The sequence below is a fragment of the Schistocerca nitens genome, chromosome 1 (assembly GCF_023898315.1).
Source record: "Schistocerca nitens isolate TAMUIC-IGC-003100 chromosome 1, iqSchNite1.1, whole genome shotgun sequence".
Classification (NCBI taxonomy): Eukaryota; Metazoa; Arthropoda; class Insecta; order Orthoptera; family Acrididae; genus Schistocerca; species Schistocerca nitens.
In genome coordinates this window covers 384968964-384982147 of record NC_064614.1, presented here as the reverse complement: position 1 = coordinate 384982147, position 13184 = coordinate 384968964, and the positions used below count along the sequence as shown (strand labels likewise).

At 38.7% G+C, this 13184-nt stretch overlaps 1 protein-coding gene across 1 annotated transcript in view; it reads left to right on the top strand.

Annotated features, from left to right (window-relative positions):
- LOC126249177 (esterase E4-like) overlaps positions 1-13184 on the top strand; it is a 280540-nt gene that overhangs the window by 202415 nt on the left and 64941 nt on the right. Inside the window, exon 7 of the mRNA XM_049950835.1 lies at positions 2755-2929. Coding sequence (XP_049806792.1) covers positions 2755-2929 — 175 coding nt within the window. The remainder of the gene's footprint in view (positions 1-2754; positions 2930-13184) is intronic.

The following is a 13184-nucleotide window of genomic DNA, read 5'->3' as shown; positions in this document are numbered from 1 at the left end:
TGTGACCACCACTGTCTCGGCAGTCAGAGAGAGTGGTCGTGTGTGTGAGTTGCATTTGCAATTTGCATAGAATGTGTTTGTGGGTGTGTGTGTGTATATGTTGTCTAATTCAGAAGTAGGTCTTTTGGCAGAAAGCTTACTTGTTTAGCAGTCGTTTTTTTTTTTTTTTTTTTTTTTTTTTTTTTTTTTTTTTTTTTTTTTTTTTTTTTTTTTTGTGACTCCACATCTCCGCTATGCGGTGAATAGCCATATACCATTTTCATAATATTGTCATTATTCCATCTCAGATTGTCCATAATACTTTTTTATTTCACATGCTGGTGTGTAATGATCTTTGTGGCAGTGGGAGGTGCATATGAAATGTGAAGTGATTTGAAATGCTGATGGGCAGTACATTGTAAAAAATTTTAAAGCATAAGATCCGATAATGACATTATAATTTTGTCGAATCCCATCATCAAATAATATGCTTTTATAGTGATCTTTGCTTGTGAAGTTTTATTCAGTTGTCATATACTGCAGACCACTGCCAGACTGACAATGTCAGGAATATATGGAGAAAAGTTTTTTTACTATTCTGCCATTTGTCAACAGTTGGAATTAGTACAGATAACATGTGATGGTGATGGGCAATACCATGTAAAATTTTGAAGCATAATATCCAATAATGACAGCAGAGATGTTTCAAAACCAATCATCCAGTATAACAATGGTTTAGCCATCTTGGGTCTTGAAGCTTTCTTTAGTTATCAAATGTTTGTCTGTTGGTTCTATTAGGTGCTGTAGTTCTGCTGTTGGGCTCTGTTATACTTTTAATAGTCTCACTGAAAACTGTTGCAGTGATAGCAAGATGAGACTTAATTGCCTATGTATTGCACGAATACTGTTTCTTACAATGTGGCTACTGTAATTGTTGTATCACGTAGGCTGTCTGCGAAAAGTGCAAGAATCTTGTTACAATTATTCTCCTCACAACAACATTTAATTCGTTTTATATTCTATCCAAGTTGTATTCTTTACATGCCCTGCCAATTTCTCATACTACCCTAGTGTTATTCAGTACATTGTGTTCCAGATTCATCAGCTGTCATCATCTCCACAGTTTCCCTATTTGCATCCACTACTTTTTTTACTTGTCCTAGTGTGTTGTTCAACTGATGAATATCCTCATTGTCTGATATGTCAAATACTTTGCTTAGCAGTTAACTGCCTGCATCCAACCATCCTCGTTTTCTATGTATCAGTGTCTGTGGTGCCATTCTTCTACATGATGTAGCTGTTCCCTTGCGCTTCTCATAAGAATTATCTATGCTCACCAGAACCAAACAATTGCCATCTATTACTTGTGCACATTCTACATTTTGATATACAAAACAGTGTGTCTTATGTAGCTTGTCACTGCATTCCAATGGCCTTACGATTCATAATACATGACCACAGTCTTTCTGCCAAGGCGAGACTGTGAGCAGCAGTCCATGATTGGAGAAGCAAACTGGGTTGTGGGCGTAAGGAGGAAGTTGGGGTGGGAAAGGTGAGGGATAGCAGGATAGGAATGGGGAATGGTAAAGTGCTGCTTCTGGGAGCATACAGGGACAAGATGTGTAAGGGAGAGGGTAGGTCAGCTAGGTGCAGTTGGGAGTTTAGACACAGGGCACGAGGGGGGGGGGGGGGGGTTCGGTAGAGGTTAAGTAAGAAGACTGAAGACTGTTGGTGCATTGGTAGAATAGAGGGCTGTGTAGTGCTGGAATGGGTAAAGGAAAAGGGAAGGGGATAGATGGATAAAAGACAATGACTAATGGAGGTTGAGGCCAGGAGGGTTATGGTAACATAGCATATATTGTAGGGAGAGTTACCACCAATGCAATGCAGAAAAGTTGGTGTTGGTGGGAAGGGTTTGTGAGGAACTGCTTTCTGATAAAAATATTGGTGACATCTAATCAAATGTTATCAACATTTTGTTGTGATACAATTATTGGCCACTAGAGAAGTATAATGTTCTAAACTTAAAGTCTTGTAAAAATATGGAAGCTTTCACTAATAATGTATGGCTAGAATATAACCAGTGATACCATATGTATATCTCTGACTCACTATTCATGGAGGTTCAGATCTGAACACATAAAATAAGTAAGGAGGTTAGATTCAAGGTAATATACTGGAAAGTTGTGATTTGCCTGTGAAATACACTGTGTAAATACATTCATATATTGTGTACTGGAATCCTGCTGATGTGCATATTATCTGGAACTGGTTGGACATACAGGGAATGCCAACATATATGAAGTAGAGCAGTACAATTAACTTGTTTTACTTTAATGGAGTGTAATATAAATGATTATCTAGGTGATGCTAGAAGTACAACATCTAATGTCCTATGAATATCTACTTACAAAATATAACAATGGATTTTTGCAACATATTCTGTGAATATTCTGTCACAGACATAGTTACTCTGTGCATAAATGGAATAACACAAATACCTTAATGTTTGTACATTGGAAATTATCCACTGCCACGCAGCTTTCAATGATTTATAAAATATACTTATATATTTAAAGGATAGTAATTACTAGTTTCAGTTTACATCCTGATATCATCACAACTTTGTACTGCATTTTTCACACTATGTCTTTCATTGAATAACTCTATCTTACACCTTAAGGACAAAATGTTAAAGTGTTGTATAAGCCATTATATCACATAATATGAATAAACTGTAACTACAGTTTAATGTCAACTTCCTTTGTCAAACAGGATTGGGCAATAGATCCAGTTCTTATATTCTATCCTGTTATTGAACCTGATCTTCATGATAAATCAGAACGTTTTCTTCACTGGAGAATCGATGAACTCATGTTGTCTGGCCACTTCAGTCATGTCCCATTTCTGACTGGTTACACAAAAGATGAATTTTCATGGAGAGCTTTGTGTAAGTATTTGGAGAGCTTTAAAATTATTTAATAATTTCATTGTATCACATATTGTAGAGAACTGATTAATCATATATACCTTATTGTTCAAAATATGCAAACTATAAATGTGCATTTGCTTTTCTTTGGGTCATTTTACTCTTACATAGAACCAAAGAAATAACCAATCTCAAATATTAGAGCATATAAAAACAGTTTTTTTCTTGATGTAGCGGAACATAAATTCAAATCCTGAGCTAGAATGTTCAACAGGTTCTTTATGAGCCTAGTTAATGTTTCTTCTAAATCTTGAATGAAAATTGCAAACACTCTACTGAGTAAAAATGACACATAACTGTAAAATTTAATGCACCAACCCATGTCCTGATACCTTCATATTGTAATTGTTCTAAGTGACAACTGTGCCTACCCCAGTCCTATATATATTCCATGTACTATCTAGTTCATGATTAATGGTTAAAGTGTGTTGCACCAAGAATCTCGCTATTCTATGCCATACACCAAGATGCTGGTTATATAAAATTGATGAAGTCTGTTAATTATTTATTTATTAAGTTATCAACCATTTGACTTGTTTAAAGACATTCTCCAACTATTCCAGTCTCTTTATAATTGTTTCATCTCTCCATACTTAATACCACAAATATTCTAAAGAATCTGTTTACATTTTCTAATCCATGGGTCTACTAAATTTTTTTCACTTCCACTGTACCTTCCACTTCCTTAGCGCATGATCCATCAACCTATTACTTTTTCTGGTGAAGGACTACCATAGGTGACTTTTGTTGTTTGCTGTTATTAGAAGCTCTTCATCCACACTTTATCTGACCATTTAATTGCAAGTGCCCTACATTATGTGGCATTGTTACCAAATATATCCTTTTTGTTCTGTGCTTTTCTGGTATTCACGCAGTTCACATTTCACACCCTTACAGTGTTGTGCTTCAAGTCCACATTTTCATGTAATTTTTCCTTAATTCTATGTCAATAACTGGCACCACCAAAATGTGTGGGTGGATTAGTGTTTGCAGAAAACCTAAAATCTGAGCAATTTCTAAGATGGCCGTTAATGCCTTCAGGAATCTCAGGCAAAAAATGTGAGAAGGAATATTTAACTTAGCCAAAAGAGAATTTCTAAGAACAAAATACTCAAGATTTATATGGAACACTCAGAATGCATGTTGTATTCCAAATATGGGAAGATTAGCAGCTGCCAGAGGGGTGGGAATTGGCACTAATGCACCCTCTTCACAAAAACATGAGATAAGTCAATGGTAGAAATTACACAGGAATATTGCTAGTACCAGTGAGCTATAAGATATTATTGAGGGCACTGCTGAAAGGAGTAGAAAAGAAATTAAATCTACAAACTGATGAATACAAGAGAGGTTTCAGGAATGGTAGATTATGTATAGAGTAGATCTTAAACCTGGAACTGGTAGTCATGTATCAAAACCAGAAAAACAAGAATTTCATATTCACATTCATGGACTTCAATAATGCCTATGATTCTGTAGATAGATTAACATTGTTTTATTTCTGAAGATATGGGTTTGGATGGAAAATCCAGTAAGCTCATTATACAGATCTTAAGCAACATGATGTCCAATATCAAAAACAGAGCAACACTCTCAAATCCCTTTATGATTTATAGTAAGGTGATTAGGTAATGACAATAAAAAATGAAAGGATAGGTGAAATGTGCATGAGATACAGGAGGAAAGAAATGCAGATAGACTGCCAGTGGCAGACAGAGTTGTTATCTTGTCCAAATTTTAGAGTATTTGATTGATAAAAGTACTCGTCTCTAGTTACAAACAATGGAAATGAAAAGACTGCTAAGCATTTAAGATTTTGTACTAAAAAGTTCTTCTTCAGAAATAGGAAACACACAAACATTCACACAAGCACCTCCCACACAGACATGACCATTGTTTCTGGCTGCTGTGGCATAACTTTGAATTGCATCTGCATATGATGTGAACAACAATCTAGGGTGGATGGTAAAGAGGAGGCATGGGATGAGGAGGGAGAGCAATAGGGGGTAGGGGTGGGGGAAGATGTTGTGCTGCCAGTGAGAGCATGCAGTGATGTGGTGGGAAGATGATAGAGCTGCTAGGTGCAGAGCCAGGAGGCTGTACTGGGGAAGGGAAGGGGGGTTGGGAGCAAAAAAAGGAAGAAAAGTGGTGTTGGTAGGAAGGATCCAGATGGAACAGACTGTGAAGCAGCCACTGAAATGGAGCACTTTGTGTTGGACGGTATGTTTAGCAACTGGATGGCCCACTTGCCTCCTGGCTACAGATTGGCAGGAGCCATTAAATAACTCTCATTTACATAGCAGCATATTGGCTGCAGCTTAGTTTGTACATCACATGGCAACTTTCACAGATAGTTCTGCATCTGATGAGTCAGGAGAAGCCTGTGACAGGACTGGAGTAGGTGATAATGGGAGGGTGTATGGGACAGGCCTTGCATCTATTTCCACTGCAGGGATGTGACCCATGACACAAGGGGTTGCGAGCAGGCGTGAAGTAGGGATGGAGAAGAATATTGCATAGAATTGGTGAATGGTGGAATACCACTTTGGGAGGGTTGGGGAGGATTGTGGATAGATATTCCTCATTTCAGCTCATGATGACAGGTAGTGAAACCATGGCACAGAATGAGATTCAGTTTCACAAGTCCTGGGTATTACTGAGTCATGAGAGAAGTACTCCTTTGTGGCCATACAATGATTATGTGGGAGTTGGTAGGTGACTAGAGAGGCAAGACACAGAAGATCTGTTTCTGAACAAGGTTGGGAAGGTAATTCCGGTCTGTGAAGGCCTCAGCAAGACCCTTGATATATTTGGTGAGGGACTGCTCGTCACAACGGATGCAATGATTACAGATGGCAAGGCTGTGTGGAAGGAACTCCTTGGTATGGAATGGGTGGTAGCTGTTGAAGTAGGGGTATTATTGTTGGTTGGTAGGATTATGTGGATGGAGGTGCTGATGTAGCCATCCTGGACATGGTGGTCAACATCGAAGGTGGCTCATTGGGTTGATGAAGATCAGGTGAAGCAATTGGGGGAGAAGGTTTTGAGGATGTGGAGGAATATGGATAAGGTGTCCTCACCATCGGATGAGATCACTAGGATGTCATTGATAAATCTGAACCAGTTGAGGGGTTCGGGAGTCTGCGAAGTTAGGAAGGATTCCTCTAGATGGCCCATGAGTAGGTTGGCATAGGACAATGCCATGCAGGTTTGTTTGCAGGTGATACCTTCAAAGGAGAAGTAATTGTGGGTGAGGATATAGATGGTCATGGTGACCAGAAAGGAGGTTTGGGTTTGGAATCAGTTTGATTTAGGGAAAGGTAGTGTTCATAGTGAGAAGATCATGAGTATTGGGGATGTTAGTGTAGAGGGAGATGGCATCAGTAGTTATGAGCAGGGCACCGGGTGGTAAAGGAACAGAAGTGTGCAGAATTGATGAGGGGAAATAGTGGGTGTCTTTTATATAGAAGGATACATTACAGGCAGTGGTAGTTGGTGATTGTGTACTAGTGGGCTACAGCACACTGTAAATATTGCACTTAAATGAAGCTGTTTCTCTTAAGTTATAAGTTGGAAATCACATTAAAAGTATGCCATTCCTCTCTGAATGTGAGCTGGAAATCTCATTAAAAGGAAGCCATGTATCTTCGAATGCATGCTGGTATGCAAATAAAATGGACGAAAACATATTTTGTAACACTCTCTCCATGATAACTACACACCAGTGTTGAGTACTGATAGGGTGGTCAGTCATGCTAAGATCAGCTCAGTGAAAGGATACAGCTGTCTGTTTTCTACTGTATGTGCTCTGATGTGACATCATCCCTTCTGGCACTATGAGTGTGATGTTGCTCACAGCACCAGGTCAATATTTTTATTTGAAATTGCGTGAAGTAATGTGCAAGTGTAGAGTATTGGGGAGTTTTGAGAAGCAGTTGATGTCATGCAGTGGTCGAGAGCCCCCACCCCCCACCCGCCCACCCACCCCGCTCCGCCTGCAACTGGCAATTTGTAGGTACAGGTTCAATTCCCACTGCAACCGTATTTTAATGCTCACAGGGTTAAACTATTAATTATAAAATTTAAATGAATTTAAATCGTTCAATTTACATACATAAAATCAATATATTCTATTTAGTTATGATTACTACCATTGTAAGTCAAAAGGGTATAGGTCATAATAAAAAATAGTGAGTACACAGGGAAATATAGTATGATAGTGTTTTCTTTACATGATCTGTTAAAGAGGCCCTTTTTCCCAATTAATCTTTGGAGGAGAAAGTGAGAATTAAAGGATCAGGTGAATCTGCCCCAAATTTAAATCTAGCAACAGGAGAGCATGGGATGGTGCTCACTGATTTTGCTCAAACTATGTGTGTAGAAGCATGTAGACGTCCATTTCAAGTTCATAGAATATTTCGCCCAAGTGGACTGTAGGAAAAGGTAAAACACTCTCTAAGGATTTAAGTGCAGAGTAATAGGGATTTTTGAGCAGCAATCCATGTATCTGTGCCCCAGCCCAGTGGTCAAGAGCACCTGATGGGCATTTCCTTTGGTTCAGGTTCGATTCCTGCTACAAATATTTTTTTCTTTTTTTAAACTTTATTCCTTGTGATGTTAAACACTTAATTACAAAATTTAAATATATTTAAACAGTTCAGTTCATATACATAAGATTAATGTATGCAATTCAATTACTATTAATCCCTTTTTAAAGGAGTGGGAAAACAATATATAAATGTATTGTGCAACATTTATGACACGTCTGTAGCATCTATCAACATAGGAAAAAACAAGTGTGAATTTTCCATTGGAAAAGGAGTAAAGCAGGGTGATCCTATATCCCCGAAGTTTTTTATAGCAGTTCTCGAGATGGCTATGTCCAAAATTATTTGGAACAACAGAGGAATAAGGATAACTGGTAAAAGGCTCACCAACCTGGGATTTGCTGATGATATAGTGGTCCTAGCTAACAGTAAGATGGAAATGCAGTCCTCTATAAAAGACTCAACAGATTGTTGTCAGGAAGTTGGACTTAAAATAAATCACTCCAAAACTAAGGTTATGCGTAATAAGTGGGTAGCTGAAGGACAGGCCGGCCGCGGTGGTCTAGCGGTTCTAGACGCTCAGTCCGGAACCGCGCGACTGCTACGGTCGCAGGTTCGAATCCTGTCTCGGGCATGGATGTGTGTGATGTCCGTAGGTTAGTTAGGTTTAAGTAGTTCTAAGTTCTAGGGAACTGATGACCACAGATGTTAAGTCCCATAGTGCTCAGAGCCATTTGAACCATTTGAAGCTGAAGGACAAGAACAACTGAATGGAAACATCCTAAACAATTTTACAGAATATGTTTACCTGGGGCAATTAATTGACACGAAAGGGGATTTGAAACCTGAAATTTTTCATCAAGTTAAACTGGGTTGGAGGGCTTATGGAAGGAATGCAACAGTTTTCAATTCTAACATGCCAGTCTATTTAAAGAAGACAGTTTTTGATCACTGCGTACTACTGGTTTTAACGTACAGGTGTGAAACTTGGACTTCAAATGAATTTTTCAAAAGAAAACTTAGAACTGCTCAGAGAGCTATGGAAAAGTCAATGTTAGGTCTCACTAAGAAAGATCGACAGAAAAGTGAAGACATTCAAGCAATAACAGGAGTAAAAGGTGTTATAGAATGGGTTAACACTCTTAAATGGCAGTGGGCAGAAAGGATGGAAGATGCACAAAATCAGTTTTAGAGTGGAGTCCCAGAGAAAAACAAAGACCACCAGGGAGACCACCTGATCGCTGGGATAAGGAACTCAGGAAGGTTGTGGGCTTCAACTGGTAGAAGACAGCAGAGGACAGAGATGCATGGAAACACCTCTTAAAAATGTATTTAACAACTTAAAGAGGCTACATCTTGTATGGATTGAATTAGCTGAACAATAAATAAATAAATAAAAATAAATAAATAAAATACCTTTTTAAGTTGAAAGGCTGTAGGTGGTGCTAATATAACTGAGTGTATGAGGAAATTTAATATGAAAGTGTATGAAAAGAGTAGGATCTGCAGATGTGATATGTGCACTGCCTTTTTTTTCTTTCAATGTTGGTTATTGGGGAATACTGATGTGTTGGGTACAGGGCAAGTAAAAGAACTAGGATGTATTAATACATTAATAAAAAACTAGTGGAAATTATAAACATATAAACAACATACTCGATCTTAATGCATTAGGTACAGGTAATATTGCAACAATAATGAGTCACATCTATCATGGTGAAATAGTGAACTACAATCTATTTATTTGTGTAATATTGTAGCAAATTAGTAAAATTTTGCACAACGAGCCACTGATTAGATTTAATAGGCTGAAGTTGTTGGTCTGCAAGAGCAGAGATTCTCTGTGTAAGGGCACTGGTGACTGGCCATAACTGGGCTTACTCGGTTGTTCGATTTATGGACTTTAGGGAGCACATAGGAGGTAGGTGTGCTAGAAGTGGTGGAGGTCTGGAGAGAGATGACTCATGGGCGAGTTCTGGGATGGGCCTAAGGATTTGAGGAAGAACTGGTGTCTGTCCGCATGAATGGCCAATGCCAAAGTGTGGCCAAGACACAGCTGGACCACCCACTTGTTTAATGTCCTACCAAACACAATGTGCTTCACTTTAAAGACTGCTTCACAGCCTTCGCCATCTGGATCCTTCCTATCAACACCACCTTTTCTGAAATTTACAGGTGGGAACTCTCCTAACAACACATCCTTTGTTCCCATAACCCATCTGGCCTAACTTTCACCAGTCTCTGTCCTCCACCTATTTCTTTCCTTCATTATAATGTAGAGGGATCAGGCAGTAAGATTGATGTTTTCGACCACTATCTTTCAGATATTACACCCCACATACTAGTTGTCAGTGAAGACGAAAAATCTGCACATAACATACACCTGTTTAAAATCCAAAATTATTCATTAACTGATTTTTACTGTCATTCTAACCATAAGGGTGGAGGAGTGGCTATCTACCTGAGAACAAATAACCTAGTAGAATCTTACGAAAATATTGCTTGGGTAAAAGAGTATTCCACTGATTTGCACTGTGAAATTGTAGCAATTAAGTTAAAATTCTTGTCTGTTGCATACTTTATCTTAGCATTGTATAGATCACCACATGAAAATTTTGAATTATTTCTTAATTCCCTTGATACAGTATTATGTAAATTAATTACAAGCAAGAGCATATAAATGTTATATTATTAGGGGATATTAATGTCAACAACCAAAAAAGCAAACACTTCAAAGACTGTATCTATTCTTATGGCGCAAAAGATCTGTTGGGAGACATACCCACTAGAATCATGTCAACTAGTATAAGCTCTATAGACCATGTTATTACTAATGGTGAAAATATTGCCACAGCTGCTGTTGTAAATGGTCACATATCTGACCATCTAGGCCAGCAGTTAGTGCTAAAGGGAGATCCTTGTATAAAACCAAAGAAAATTTATGAATACAAAAGGAATCTCTCTGTTATCAACATCGCCAAACTGAGAGACAGCCTTGGTCATGAATCTTGGCATCTAGTATTTCAAGCCGAAGGGGTGAATAATAAATGGGATGCCTTTCTAGATACATTATCTTATCATATAAATAATACTATTCCCATCAGAAAGATAAATATTAATAAGAATAATGCAAGACAGTCAAGGCCCGTGGAATTTGATAATACTACCAAAAAACTCAAAGAAAAAATGGAAGAAATGTATATGATACAAAGAGAGACCAAAAACAATGAGCACAGGGATAAATACAAACAATACAAGTACGTTTCGCAAGCAAGTCAAAAGATTGAAGGCTGAAAAGATTAACTTGAAAATACAAAATTCAGATTGTATCTCCAAGACCTGCTGGTCAATAGTAAATGAAATAAGAGACAGTAAAACAAAACTAAAAGGTAATATCAACATACAGATATCTAATAACAATATTGATGTCGCCAATCCTCAAGATATCAATAACATTTTTAATGACTATTTCATAGATATCGTAGAATCTGACTTTTGTACCACAGATAAAGTACCTGTTGGAAGTCTTGCTGAGGGCAATTCTGACGCTAATCAACACCATGAACTTGAAATCAAGGATATTTTTCAGCTCATTAGAGAATGTAAAAACAAAAAATCCGCTGGATGGGATGAAATTTCTCCATTTTTATTTAAATAGTGCGAAAACAATCTAGCGTATCCCTTGGAGCATCTAATAAATAGTGTCTTAAAAGAAGGAGTGTTCCTTGAAATACTAAAATTAGACATTGCTAAACCTCTCTACAAAAAAGGTGATAAACAACTAGTAGAAAATTATGGATCACTCGCCTTAACTTCCGGTTTTAGCAAGTTAATTGAAAAAATAATTCTGAAATATATGTTAGAGCATTATAATAAGCACAGCATCCTGGGAGATTTTCAGCACGGTTTCAGAAGTGGTCGTAGCACCATGACTGCAACACTTCAATTTATGCTGAAAGCTCTTGACAAAATTGATGAAGGCATGCAAGTAGCTGGAGTTTTTCTAAACCTATCAAAGGCTTTTGATAGGGTTGATCATAAGGTACTTCTGTCAAAACTGGCCAGAGATGGCATAAGTGGAAAATTATTGCACCTCATCACATCATATTTAAAAAACAGAAGACAATGTTCCTCAATCTCACACAATAGTGGAGAAACATGAAAAAGTTATACATCAAGGATGAGGAGTATTCAATTTGGTGGGCCTCAGGGATCAATAATTGGTCCGTTCCTCTTTATATGTTAAGTCAATGACTTCCCAAAGATAGTAAAAAACGATACCTTCACTACAATGTATGCAGATGACACTTCACGCCTTTGTTGGGGAAATGATATTCTTAATCTCGGCATAGAGGTAAAATTTTTTATAGATATTGCAAAAAGGAAAAGTTTGAAAATGACAATCTAAAAGTCAACTTACAAAAAACAAATATAATCCCCTTCAATGTTGGTGATTTGCAAACTTGTATTGATTCTCAAGATAGCAATATCGTAGGGAAAATCTGCAGTGAGTGTAAATTCCTAGGTATATGATGTGACTTACCGAACGAAAGCGCTGGCAGGTCGATAGACACACAAACAAACAAAAACACACACACAAAATTCAAGCTTTCGCAACAAACTGTTGCCTCATCAGGAAAGAGGGAAGGAGAGGGAAAGACGAAAGGATGTGGGTTTTAAGGGAGAGGCTAAGGAGTCATTCCAATCCCGGGAGTGGAAAGACTTACCTTAGGGGGAAAAAAAGACAGGTATACACTCGCACACACACACATATCCATCCACACATATACAGACACAAGCAGACATATTTAGAGACAAAGAGTTTGGGCAGAGATGTCAGTCGAAGTGGAAGTGAAGAGGCAAAGATGATGTTGAATGACAGGTGAGGTATGAGTGGCAGCAACTTGAAATTAGTGGAGATTGAGGCCTGGTGGGTAACGGGAAGAGAGGATATATTGAAGAGCTAGTTCCCATCTCTGGAGTTCGGATAGGTTGGTGTTGGTGGGAAGTATCCAGATAACCCGGACGGTGTAACACTGTGCCAAGATGTGCTGGCCGTGCACCAAGGCATGTTTAGCCACAGGGTGATCCTCATTACCAACAAACACTGTCTGCCTGTGACCATTCATGCGAATGGACAGTTTGTTGCTGGTCATTCCCACATAGAATGCATCACAGTGTAGGCAGGTCAGTTGGTAAATCACGTGGGTGCTTTCACATGTGGCTCTGCCTTTGATCGTGTACACCTTCCGGGTTACAGGACTGGAGTAGGTGGAGGTGGGAGGGTGCATGGGACAGGTTTTACACTGGGGGCGGTTACAAGGCTAGGAGCCAGAGGATAGGGAAGGTGGTTTGGGGATTTCATAGGGATGAACTAACAGGTTACGAAGGTTAGGTGGATGGCAGAAAGACACTCTTTGTGGAGTGGGGAGGATTTCATGAAGGATGGATCTCATTTCAGGGCAGGATTTGAGGAAGTCGTATCCCTGCTGGAGAGCCACATTCAGAGTCTGGTCCAGTCCCGGAAAGTATCCTGTCACAAGTGGGGCACTTTTGTGGTTCTTCTGTGGGGGATTCTGGGTTCAAGGGGATGAGAAAGTGGCTCTGGTTATTTGCTTCTGTACCAGGTCGGGAGGGTAGTTGCGAGATGCGAAAGCTGTTGTCAGGTT